At 42.4% G+C, this 13,220-nt stretch overlaps 1 protein-coding gene across 3 annotated transcripts in view; it reads right to left on the bottom strand.

The window, feature by feature from the left end:
• The window catches only part of KIAA2012 (KIAA2012 ortholog), an 86,271-nt gene extending 73,743 nt beyond the window's left edge, over positions 1-12,528 (bottom strand). For all 3 annotated transcript variants that reach the window (XM_034786434.1, XM_034786436.1, XM_034786435.1), the window contains exons 1-2: positions 12,186-12,528; positions 7,993-8,277 (exon numbers count right to left, since the gene is read on the bottom strand). In XM_034786434.1, coding sequence (XP_034642325.1) covers positions 7,993-8,277; positions 12,186-12,272 — 372 coding nt within the window. In that variant the 5' untranslated portion in view covers positions 12,273-12,528. The remainder of the gene's footprint in view (positions 1-7,992; positions 8,278-12,185) is intronic.
• Between the last annotated feature and the right edge of the window lie 692 nt (positions 12,529-13,220).

Raw genomic sequence — 13,220 nt, 5'->3', positions numbered from 1 at the left:
GGAAATGACTTAAGGGGCCCATAACTTCAGTGTAAGAGCTCAGGATATAGGGTGATAATTGAATGGATTAAAATACAATATGCTGCTGCTATTCACGGGTGTGGCAGATGTAACTATGGGATACAGGAATCTTCAGCTTCCTCTAAAGCATCACCATAGATGTGGAATATTATTTTTGTGTTGGAGGGATGAGGTATGACAAGTTTGTATGTGAGCTCCCTAGAGCTTTGTGTCTCTTGACAATCCTAAATTGCAAGGAACCAGTCTGTCAGATCTGGAAGACTGTAAAACTGTGACAGGAGCCTAGAAAGGAGAGAGACAACTAGAACCTTGATCCTGCTCCCATTTAAAGGCTATGTTAAAATTCCCATTAGCTTCAGGGAGGCAGGGTTGGGTTCTAATTCAGAAGAATTGACATCTAATAGTGCTATAGCAAAATTTGCCAGTTAGCCTCAGTTTCTAGTTGACTTAGATTCCGTTGAGCTGAATTATTAGCATGTACAGAGTGCCCTGTTAATGAAAATTGCCACCGTGCTTCATATAATAGCAGCAGGCATGTTGAGACTCGTCCATTTTCTTTGGTGCCACAGCCAGTTACTGTATGTAATCACTCTACTCCTAGGTCCCCGTTTACACTTTTCTCATTGACTACTTGTGTAGGCATTTCTGGCGTCAGTAAATTTCTTCTACCAAGATTTTTTTTTCCAAATAGGACCTGTTTTGTATTGAAGAATCACACCACGCCCAGTTGCCTCGCTTAATAACATATTTAAGCCTAAATTTTCAAGCATCCACTAATTTTGAGTGTTTCAAATTGAAGGCCCTTCTTGATGCACTTAGAGTCCGACTTTCACCCACAACTCCAGTTGAAGTCAGGTCCTGTGTTGGGCATGTGGAAACTGAGGCACCTGCGTGTATGAATTGTTGAAAATGTGAACTTAGCTTTTACTGAACACAGGGAAAGTTTCCGATTAAAGAGAGAGAAAAAACAGTCTAACTCTCCCTTTGGAAACTGCTCCCTTGCACAGCTCTACCTCCAGGCTAAATAAACTAAATGCATCTGCAGGCTAGAACCTCACTTGTAGCATTTTGAAATTTCACAGTGTTGTAATTGTAGGGGTCCTGACCCAACAAGGAGTTGTGTGTGTGTGTGTGTGTGTTGGGGGTTTATGTAAGGTTTATGTAGGGGAAGTTGTGCTACTGCTACTTTTACTTCTGTGCTGCTGCTGAGAGCGGTGGCTGCTGGCCAGGAGCCTAGCTCTGAAGGCAGAGCTGCCGCCAGCAGCAGCGCAGAAGTAAGGATGGCATGATATGGTATTGCCACCCTTACTTCTGTGCTGCTGCCTGTGCAGTAGCCACCACTCTCTGGCCGCCCAGCTCTGCAGGCAGCAATGCAGAAGTAAGGGTGGCATGGTATGGTATTGCCCCTCTCCAGCCACCCAGCTCTGAAGGCAGTGCAGAAGTGAGGGTGGCAATACTGTAACTCCCCTAAAATAACCTTGTGACTCCCCGGCAACTCCGTTTTGGGTCAGGACCCCCAATTTGAGAAATGGTGGTCTCCCCCATGAAATCTGTATAGTATAGGGTGAAAGCACACAAAAGACCAGATTTCACGGTCCTTGACCCATTTTTCATGGCTGTGAATTTGGTAGGGCCCTACTTATAGTAAGTGCTGGTTGGGAATGTCTTGATGAAATGTTTTTTGTTGGAAAATGCCAGTTCATCAAAACCAAAACTTTTTGTGAAAACATGTCAGTTGGGAGACCCCAGAATAGCCAGTAACGTGATGTTTGAGGGCACTCACCTGGGATGTGGGAGATCCAGGTTTAAGTCCCTGCTCTGCCTGATTCAGTTTGCACAGGAATTCTCCACGTGCTCCTAGAGCTCTGAGGACAACTATTAACCACCCACAAACACTGCTCCCAAACTCTACTTTTTTGGTGACCTACCTTCTGGATAAAGAGAGCAGGATGGACCTCCCTTTGGAGTCCAACAGTGCTGTCTCCTTCAACACCACTCTTACGTTGTCCAGAAGGATTGTGGCAGACTGATATGAGGTGCCCCCTTCCTCAAAGGGACTAAACATGTGGCCTCCACACTGTTCTTATCTCTTGCTGGTTTGGTGAAGGAAAGATTTTACCCATGTCTCCCATATTATAGAGCAAAGCATTAACCACAAGATGCTGGCTGGCTCCTTAATTTACAACAGAAAAAAATTAAATCTGTCTCAAGGGTAGTTACAAAAATTAGCAATTTTTACAACTAGGATGGCTCATAACTCTGTTTCAATAGCAGAGCGTTGTTATGGCTGAAGATAGCATAATGGGTTAATCCCAGCCCCATTTCCTCGGACCTCCTGTGGCCACATGATTTGCAAATGCCTGAAAATATCTCTGCTCAATTCTAATTGTTTGCGGCAGTCAGCACACGATTTCACGTGTTTGGTCACAGCAGTATTCGTTTTCTCTTCTTTTAATCTTTGAATGTCGTGCCTGGCTTCACTGATGTAGATCATGATGACACAGTAGGCAGTGATTTCATTTCAGATGTTTTGCCTTGACTCCAGAAGTGTGGATTCCTTGTGGGATGGCCAATATTTATTAATGGTATCCTAGGGTTTTTAAAGGGAAAGCTATATCACAGACCATTACAACCAGTTTAATCTATTCCAAAATGCTGGATGCATTAGGCAAGAGCTACCTCGATTGGACTGAGGTCTTCCTCATTAGTTCAGATGCTGGTTCAGAAGATTTATTGAAGGCTGTCTCTTTTAAAGAGCTCACTTTTGATCCCTAAAGGATATCTTCACTCTGATGTGATGGAGCTGAGATAGGGCTGTTCTTCTGACATAAATGCTGCTACTGAAGTAATTTTAAAAAAAAAACAACCAGTCCCATAATTAGGAGTGTGCAAAATGTTCATTCCTGAATATGCATGGGTTGAATTTCTTGGGACTTTTCCAAATATTTAATTGGGATCATCAGTATGCACTCTTATATCTAAAGTTAAATTCTCATATCATAAGCAGAGAAGTTGGATTAATATTTTAACTGTAAATTTGGGGTTGGAGGGGTCATTACTTGGGATTATTTCCAGGGTTCTGAACGTATTTTGTACAGAATTCTTTGTATCTGAGATCATTTTAATATTTTACTCAGACAAATTGTTTAAATAATTGTTCTTACTATTTACACTTTGCTACTGCGGTAGAGCTGAAGTATTTGAGGTGTCTCCTAAAGTTTTACTTACTTAAGTTATAAAGCTTTGGCGTTTTGGCTTTTTAGAGACTATGTGCATGTGTGTTGCATATAGTGAAAATGACAATTTCTTAAATACCTGTTATATAAAACTAGATTATACGAGCATACAGTCTTTGGGGGGCAGGAACTGTGCTTTTATCATGTGTTTGTACAGTGCCTTTACAATGGGAATACAGACTGTAAATGCTACTGCAATTCAGATAATTAATAAAGCAGGATTTGTCAAAAACAAATTCTAGACGTCCATGAGGCAACTATTGAAGCAACTAAACATTTTTTGCAAAATGCGATTAATAATTTGGAGCCTACACTTTTTTCTCTTTGTACATTATAATTACGTTAACATTGGAATGGCTGTACACATTTGTTGTATATTTGTGGTAGCTATAGATTTAAAATGGAATGTAATAGTGGACTGGATGGCAGTCATGATACTGGTAAATGGATCTCCCCACATGTAGGTTGCTGGTTTGAATCTGGATCAGAAAGATAGTGACTGAAAGTTGCTACTAACTGATGGCTATTCAGTTGTGTGTGTGAAATGAATTGGTGTTCTTGGTCCAGTATCCTATCCTATCCTATCCTATCTCCTAGAACTGGAAGGGACCTTGAAAGGTCATTGAGTCCAACTCCCTGCCTTCACTAGCAGGACCAAGTACTGATTTTGCCCCAGATCCGTAAGTGGCCCCTTGAAGGATTGAACTCACAACCCTGGGTTTAGCAAGCCAATGCTCAAACCACTGAGCTATCCCTCCCCCCCCTAGTGTACAGTACCTAGTGTACAGTAGATCATTTACATAATTGTTGACAGACACAGCAGACTGTTCGAGCTTGGAATAAGAGTGAACACTAAACACTACTCTCTCCAGAGCTACCCTGCAAGCCCCGGCATTGACTTTTTGGGGGGAAGAGGGATGGGGAGCAGGAGCAGGAGATCCTTTAAATGGCAAGGCTAATAATCTCAGATTTAATTTTGCAACTGAGAAGTTTCTAGCTGTTCTAACCATGAAAATCTCATGGCTGAATGGTTAGTGGCAGTGATCTTTCCTGTTCATGACTATCCTCACCATAACTGCCGTGAGGTGCTTGTTGGAGTCTATAAAGCCAGTGGCCATGGGTCCCATGGAATTTTGGGAGAATTCCTGGGCTGGTGTGTGTTTGGGGATGGGGCGCCTGAGTTGCCACAAATGATACTAGAACTTCTGTGAGTTCCCTCCTGCTTCCTCCTGAGCTGCTGGCGCGACTCTGACTATAAACTGGAGGGAAAGATTGGATTTGTGCTTAAGGCACTGGATTGGGACTTGGGAGGTCTGGGTTTAATGCCCAGCTCTGCCACTGACTCCCTGTGTGACCTTGGGCAAGCCACTTGGCCTTTCTGGGCCATCTGTTCCTCATCTGTATAAAATGACAATAACACTTCCTTTCTCTCTGTCTTGACTGTTTAGACTGGAAGATTTTTGGGGCAGAGACAGTCTCAGTTTGGGTTTGTACAGTGCCTGGCAGAGCTGGGCCCTGATTTTGGTTGGGGCTTCTAGGTGCTACCTAATACAAACAATAATAAACAGTGGGGTAGGCCACAGGCACAGAAAGGCTGAAGACAAGACTCTGGCCCCTTATGTATGGCCTATACACACTCATTTGTGTCTTGCTTTGTGAGTGCTCCAAGGACTTCTGTCATTCACCTCCAGAGGCCTGTCCTTACCCTCTTGCTCCTGGTTGCTTGCAGGGCTGGTGCGACCATTAAGGCAAACTAGGCAGTTGCCTAGGGCACCAAGATTTGGGGGCGCCAAAAAGCGGTACCCCCATTTTTTTTTACAGCGTTCCTACACTCCCACCCCGAGCGCACAGTCACTGCTTCACTTCTCCCGCCTCCCAGGCTTGTGGCGCCAATCAGCTGTTTGGCGCCACAAGTCTGAGAGGGGAGGAGAATTAGAAAGGGGGCGGCGTGCTCGAGGAGGAGGCGGAGCAGAGGTGAGCTGGGGTGGGGAGCTGCTGCACGGCTCCCCCGGGGGGAAGCTGCCATGGGGGGAGGGAGGGCGCCTCAGGGCAGGAGTGGGGGAGGCACCTCAGGGAAGAGGGGGGCCGGGGAGCTGCCGCAGGGCTGGGGGGGCGCAAGGTGGAAGTTTCGCCTAGGGCGTGAAACTTCCTTGCACCGGCCCTGGTTGCTTGACAACAATGTTGAGGGATATTAGTGGCAATGGAGTGGTGTGAGGAAGCTTTCACTGACCAACATGTGCTTGATTTGCAGATACACAGCGAATTATGTTTTTCAGTGCTGTCCAGTTGCCACCTTTCCATTAGCACTAAGTTCATGTTATTAAAAGGTACAAGTTATTATAAAACAAAAGTCAATAAATCTGTGGGTAGACTGAAAATCAGGGAGGAAAGGGCTCAGAAGAAGAACTTGAGGATACTGGGTCTGACACACCGGCTAGGTAAATGCAGTGACATAATCTTCTTGGAGAAGTAGTTCTCTTAAGTATTTCATTTCCCAACTAAGGATTAAATGCTGCCTTCTGATGCTGTTTTGCAGGAAATATTTACTAATCAGAGCTTGATCTTTTTCAGAAGTGCGGAATACCTGCAGATCCCATTGACTTTTTAGAAGGAGAAGCGAGAACTCAACACTTCTTAACATCAGTGTGGTAACCATTATGAAGGCTGGATTCTGTGCTGTTATTACTGATGGTAGATGGAATGTATAGAACTGGCCCTGCAAGGTGCTGTCTCTTCTTTTTCCTCCCCACCATTCTTGACACTCAGGGCACCCTTCCAAAATCTGTTCAACAAGCCTCCACCCACACATCATTCCTGTCTCCCTAAAAATGCACTTCTGCAGCATTGTCTACTGACACTTTTTATTAAACGAATTGTGAACTAGATCCCTCGCCCCACTCTGGCCTGTTTGCACCCAGCAGCAGAAAGGGGTGCAAAGCCAGTTTAATAGGCCTCCTGAGGATTCTCCCACTAGAGGGGAAGGCCCTGATGGTATAGAGCCAGACTAGGGTTTAATGGGAATAGGCGGGGGAAAGAGGCCATGGCTAGAGAGCTCCTTCACTCCAGCAGTTTTCAGCTGCTAGAATGACCCCTTGGGGCCACCGGCAGCCAAGTGCAACTTGCAACAGCCCCAACCTGCATTAAGTTATTCCGGGGCTGAGCAGTCCTTTGGTGACCCCAGGATCAGGGAACCACAAAGATGGCACAAAGTCCTATTTTCACAGAACTCTCACAGCTGCACCAGATGCTGCTCTGGCCCAGCATGTATTAAGTGGGCAACCATGTAATAGAGTCATAGTTCATGTCTCATGTCAGGAGTGCACAGACCAGGATGGTGTCGGTCCCTGAGCGGGGGCACAGATGTAGAGGACAGGCTCTTTTTGCCTTCACTGCCCGTGCCTTGGGTGCCCACGGGCACAATCGAACCCCATATATGAAACTTTCAGTCTCTGACACTGATCTTTATAGCAGAATATATGACAGTGAAATGCACAACCACTGCATGGGCTTGGCTCTTAAAACATTTAGTCAGCTCTGACTCTTCTTATAATGATATTTATGTATTTGACAGACAGTATGAGAATACATGATGTTGGGTGACGATCCCTGATGTTTGATATTCACCTTCACTTACTAAGAAGCTGTGTCATCAGCAAAGTAATACATCAGATGTGAGTTAAATTTGAGGACTTACTGTCATACACACACATCTCTCCATATACAGATCATTTTGTGTGTGTATATATATGGAATATGTGGTGATGAGGGATGTTGTAAAAAAAATTGCTACAAATCTGGGATGAGCTCATTACTTCATGAGCAGTGGAGCCAAGATAGAGTTATGCAAGTCTTCCCAGACAAGTGGCAGCAACAACTATATGGTACCTCACACCATCATGTGTTTTGTTGTGGTTAGATGCTATGTCTTTGTCTTCTTAAAAATCTCACTCCATGTTTTCCCCTTTGAAGTAGGGTTTTAGTTACTACAACATAGAAAGAATCATGTCATGAGTATGGGTGGAGCTTAGTGACAAGTAGAGTATAAAATAATATCATATAATAGTGTGAGATTTATACCATAGCTTGGGAAACGTAAGAGTTTATGTGATTATGATCATGTGGCATGACAATGGCTGGCTGACAGATGAGCAACACTTTCTTTTTGTGGTCAAGGATGAAAAATGTCATTTTAGCATGAAAATTTCCCCACTTTTATATAAACAGGGGAGACTTGACCCTCACCAAGGCTGTTTGGGACCAACCCCAGGAGTGAAATCCTGTCTCCATTGAAGTCCAATGGCAAAACTCCAGTTGACTTTAATGGAGCAAGGATTTCACCCCATGTTGGCTGCAGGGAAAGGGCTACCGCTGCCTTCTATATTGAGTTATAGAAGGGTGAGATTCACCCTGTATAGAGGGCCCACACAGGGCCTAGCGATCACTTAAGCCCCTTTTAAGCCCTCAAAACTGGAGCACGTAAAATTGCAACCCATATGTAAATATACCAGAAAGTGCTTAAAGGGAAGAGGAGAAGAACAAGATGTTGCTTGTGTGTTTGCTTGAATACAGAATCAGGTTTTATCTAATTTGGAGCTTGCTTTCTTCAGTAAAAAAATACATTATCAGGACTCCCAAATCCCCTGGTGTTCAAGTCCAGAAGAGCAGGATTAGCATTTTAAGAGATCTCGCGCAGTCTCAATTCTGGTAGTGAAAGAACCATCCTGTGCGCTCTTACCTGTCTGCCGCCGTATGCCAAAATGGCTCTTGTCAAATCTTGGAGCGTGTGCAATTCAATCTGTAGCTTATTCCTTCTGTGTCTGAGGCCTTGCTGGCCACTCCTCCGTCCTCTTTGTTTCCATGATGGCTCTGCTAAATCTTCAGAGTAGAGAACCAGCGCACCAGTTTTTGTGCTGTAGGTTTTAGGAAGATACAGATCCCAGCAGCCCTTCATAAGCTGCCTGTCATTCAGTAATCTGCTGACATGGCAATAACCTTCATGAGACTTCCAGTTCAGATAGTCCTAGCATGGAAAAAATCAAAACAGAGGATAGACTTTGCAGGGGGAAATGATCTTTCTCAGCCTGCGGTTGAGAGTATGTGGCTTACCAGATACACAGGAAATTATTCTTTGCTTATATGCTTACACCACTCTGGCCTTACTTAGTGAATTTAGATTTGACCCAATGTGAACACTGAATTGTTTGCTAAGGTTTTACTCTATTCTTAAGGTACCTATACACTTACGGCAATGTGTAGTGTACAGACACTGCACGCCCAGCTAGTTTGGGTATAAATAGCAATGCAGACAGTGAGTCAGAGCTTAGGCAAGTAGAGTAGAATAGAGTGCCCTATATGCCTGAACCCCCAGGACATATACCCTACACAGCTCTCTACATGCCCAAGCAGTGCCTCCCACGTCTACACTGTTATTTTTAGCAGCGTGGTGTCCTGCTGTCTCCTTGCTGCTGGAGCCTTTCACTGCCGTGTGTAGCTACACATGCTCTACACACCGCTGCAAGCATAGACCAGGCTTTACTGGGGCTGGACTATCACTGACGTTAGTGAGCACTTTCATTGACTTCTCATTGCCTGTATGAGGATTTGAGGACCAAAGCTCAGTCTTTTGTAGATGAAAAGTTAATAGAAATTTCCCTTTCGAAATGTGTGGGAACATTTTATGACACTTATTTTAGGACAAATCTTTAGGTGACAAATCTGAGGAACTGTCCCAGATTGAGGTGTCATTAGAGGAGGTTTTGGAACAAATTGATAAATTAAACAATAATAAATCACCAGGAATACATGGTATTCACCCAAGAGTTCTGCAATTTCACATCTGAATTATTTCAGAACTACTAACTGTGATCTGTAACCTATCATTTAAATCAGCTTCTGTACCAAATGACTGGAGGATAGTTAATGTGATGCCAATTTTAAAAATGGCTCCAGAGGTGATCCTGGCAATTACAGGCCAGTAAGCCTGACTTCAGTACCAGCAAATTGGTTGAAATCATAGTAAAGAACAGAATTGTCAGACACATAGATGAACATAATTTGTTGAGGAAGAGTCAACATGTTTTTTGTAAAGGGGAATCATGCCTCACCAATCTACTAGAATTCTTTGAGGGCTCAACAAGCATGTGGACAAGGGGGATCCAGTGGATATAGTGTATTTAGATTTTCAGAAACTCTTTGACAAGGTTCCTCACCCAAAGGCTTTTAAGCAAAGTAAGATGTCATGGGATAGGAGGGAAGGTCCTCTCATGGATTGGTAACTGGTTAAAAGATAGGAAATAAAGGTTAGGAATAAACGGTCAGTTTTCAGAATGGAGAGAGGTAAATAGTGGTGTCCCCCAGGGGTCTGTACTGGGACCAGTGCTGTTCAACATATTCATAAATGATCTCGAAGAAGGGGTAAACAGTGAGGTGGCAAAATTTGCAGATGATACAAAACTACTAATTAAATACAAAGCAGACTGCAAAGAGCTATAAAGGGATCTCTCAAAACTGGGTGACTGGACAACAAAATGGCAGATGAAATTCAGTGTTGATAAATGCAAAGTCCTTCACATTGGAAAACATAATCCCAACTATACATATGAAATGATGGGGTCTAAATTAGCTGTTACCACTCAAGAGAGCGATCTTTAAGTCATTATGGATAGTTCTCTGAAAACATCCACCCAATGTGCAGCAGCCGTCAAAAAAGTTAACAGAATGTTGGGAATCATTAAGAAAAGAATAGATAATAAGACAGAAAATATCATATTGCCGCTGTATTAATCCATGGTACGCCCACATCTTGAATACTGTGTGCAGATGTGGTCATCCCATCTCAAAAAAGATATATTGGAATTGGAAAAGGTTCAGAAAAGGGCAACAAAAATGATTAGGGGTATGGAACAGCTTCCGTATGAAGAGAGATTAGTAAGATTGGGACTTTTTACCTTAGAAAAGAGACAACTAAGAAGGGATATGATAGAGGTCTATAAAATCATGGAGAAAGTAAATAAAGTAGTATTATTTACTCCTCATAACACAAGAACTAGGGGTCACCAAATTAAATTAAGAGGCAGCAGGTTTAATACAAACAACGCACAGGTCACACAATGCACAGTCAACCTGTGGAACTCCTTGCCAGAGCGTGTTGTGAAGGCCAAGACTATAACAGGGTTCAAAAAAGAACTAGATAATTTAATGGAAGATAGGTCCATCAATGGCTATTACTGTCCCTAGCCTCTGTTTGCCAGAAGCTGGGAATGGGCAACTGGGGATGGATCACTTGATGATTATCTGTTCTGTTCATTCCCTCTGGGGCATCTGGCATTGGCCACTGTCGGAAGACAGGATACTGGGCTGGATGGACCTTTGATCTGACCCAGTATGACTGTTCCTATGTTCTTATGACCAACAGATCTAGTGGGCTGTGGAATGGGCTCAAGCAATGGTAATCCATAGCTTCAGATATTTCATACCAGATTAGACGCTAACCCTAGCAAATGTAGAGGACTATCCTGTATTGGCAAGGAGCTTGGGCTGGATGAATTATTATCACTTTTTCATCTCTACTTTCTATGATTCAGCACAAAAAGTTTTTTCTTAGAGCGTTTACATACCTTAAACAGTGATATTTATAGCAGAGTACTTATTGTGCTAAGAAAGGTGATGGGTATCAGTTGATAATCCTAAATTCTAAAGTCAGTGTTCACATTGATCCTTAATATAACATACCATCTCATTTTTTAAAGATGCTCCAAAATGAGAATCTGGTTAAAACCATATTGTGAACTATGTTAATTTTACTAGATCAGAACTCCAAATCCATTAGGATGAGAAGGCAGTTTCTTATACCAAAACAGTTTTTTTTCCAGTAGTAAATTAATGGTTTTGAAATGTAAAAACTACCTTACCAGTAATTAAAAACAATTGCAATTCATTATCTATTTATGTTCTTAATGCCTTCCCTTTCTGTATTATCATTAAAATAATAACATCATTTCTTTGGGGCATGGGCTGTTTTAGCATTTTGTGTGTCTAGCATTCTGAATGTCTAGCACAATGGGGCTCTGATCCCATGCTAGTAAGATGACTTAACATACAAACAAGGCCAATTCTCCCCTCCTACACTCTGGTCCAAATTTACTGATGTAAATGGAATTGTGCTGATGTAAAGGAGATGAGATGAGAATTTGGGACAGATTTTGATTTCCATTACACTGGTGCAAACCTTGAGTAACTCAACTGCTTTCAGTGGAATTACCCCAGTGTAACTGAAATTAGATTATGACCCACACTCCTTAAAAAAATATTTTTCTGATTTGTAGTTGGTCACACTAAGGTAATTCTGAAGTCCAAGTGGCATAAGATCGGTGATAGGAATTCACTGTTTTAACTATAACTTTAATGTATATATTTTTAGCAAAGTGAATCCATGATTTTAGCTGCTGTAAAATTGCTTTGGACTGCGCAATTTCTGTAAGCTAAACAAAATATTATTTAAAAGCAGCACAGTAAACTTCAGCTATATGATTCTGATTCAGAACAACTCCGTGCATATCCCAGAATTGACATGTATGCCTAGTAACCGATTAGTCTAATATTCAACAAGAAAACAAAAACAAACAATAAGGATATTCCCTAAAGAATCTATTTCTTTAGGTTTCTTTCTCTGGATTTCTCAGTGCAAGTTTCTGTTTCTTTAACTTGCTTGCCAAGCATTCTGGTTCAGGATTCTCCAGTTTTAATTACAGCAGGCATACATACTTCTTAGGTTACTAAGGCATATTAATATCAACAACAAATAAGATATCACTGAAAAAAATTCTGTCTCGTTAACAGTTATTTCAATATTAGTTAAAATCACAGAACAGAAAATAACCATACAATCCATAATGGTTTGTTTGCTGCATTTTTGTAACCAGGACTCACCTCTGGTTCAAAGTGCACCTCCAATTTCTCCTGGGTTTTTTTGACCACCTGTCCAGTACCACGGCTTAATAGGGAGAGATTGGGCATTTTTCCTTAGTGACCTTTCATCTTGCCTCTAAAACTGTAAACTTGTTATCAGAGCAGTCTGCAAGAGAGCTTTGTAAACAAGATCTTTGTTATGAAATATGATAATTTATAGATCAGCTCTTCCTTAATGTGCAGCTCCGAATAGCAAAAAAGCCTCCCTGGGTTTCCGGAGTCCTCAGTCTCCTTCACAGTTCTAAGTGGAGTCAAGTTACTTTTCTCCTGCCTGTTCTGTGCACTTGTTGTTCCTTCTGTTCTGGTTGCTTTGGTACATCTAGGGATTTGTGAAACACAACCATCCTTTTTATTGTGATCAGAGGTTGTTTGTCTGTCGCTATGGCAGCAAAAGGAAATTAAGTTCCTTAAACCAGCAAGAGAGAGAGTGTGAAAGAGCAGAGATATTCAAAGGCTCGGATTTCAAGGATGTGCTGCCGTGCAATAATCACCCCTAGCTGAAGGAATGACATTATCCTTCCAACAGCTTCTTTATTTTTTCTTCCCAGCAACCCCCAAACCGCCATTATTTGTAACCCTGGTGTTAATAGAGACAAAGAATTGTTAGAGCTGAAAGAGACCAATACCTGGGTCATTTAGTGTAACACTCATTACCCCCATGCTTGTGTCTGTGCAGGGCTCTGATGACTCTACACATCTCTGGTTCTCAGCCTTTTCCATACAGTGATCCTGTATTACAACAGGAAAAGGTTTCAGGATCAACCTCCCAACTAGCCATAAAACAGAGAGGAGTTATGTGCCTCCCAGATCTGTTCATGACCCCAGGTTGAGAATCCAATCTCTCAATCAAAACTGAGATGACATTTTCCCTGCTCTGTGATCTGTCTGGGGTGTGTGTGTGTGTGTGTGTGCGCATGCGAGCGAATCCTTAACCTCTTTATCTTTCATACAGATGCAAGTTTCTGTTTCTTTAACTTGCTTGCTAAACTACCTAAT

The sequence above is a fragment of the Trachemys scripta genome, chromosome 11 (assembly GCF_013100865.1).
Source record: "Trachemys scripta elegans isolate TJP31775 chromosome 11, CAS_Tse_1.0, whole genome shotgun sequence".
NCBI classification, from domain to species: Eukaryota; Metazoa; Chordata; order Testudines; family Emydidae; genus Trachemys; species Trachemys scripta.
This window is presented reverse-complemented; position numbering and strand designations above follow the sequence as displayed.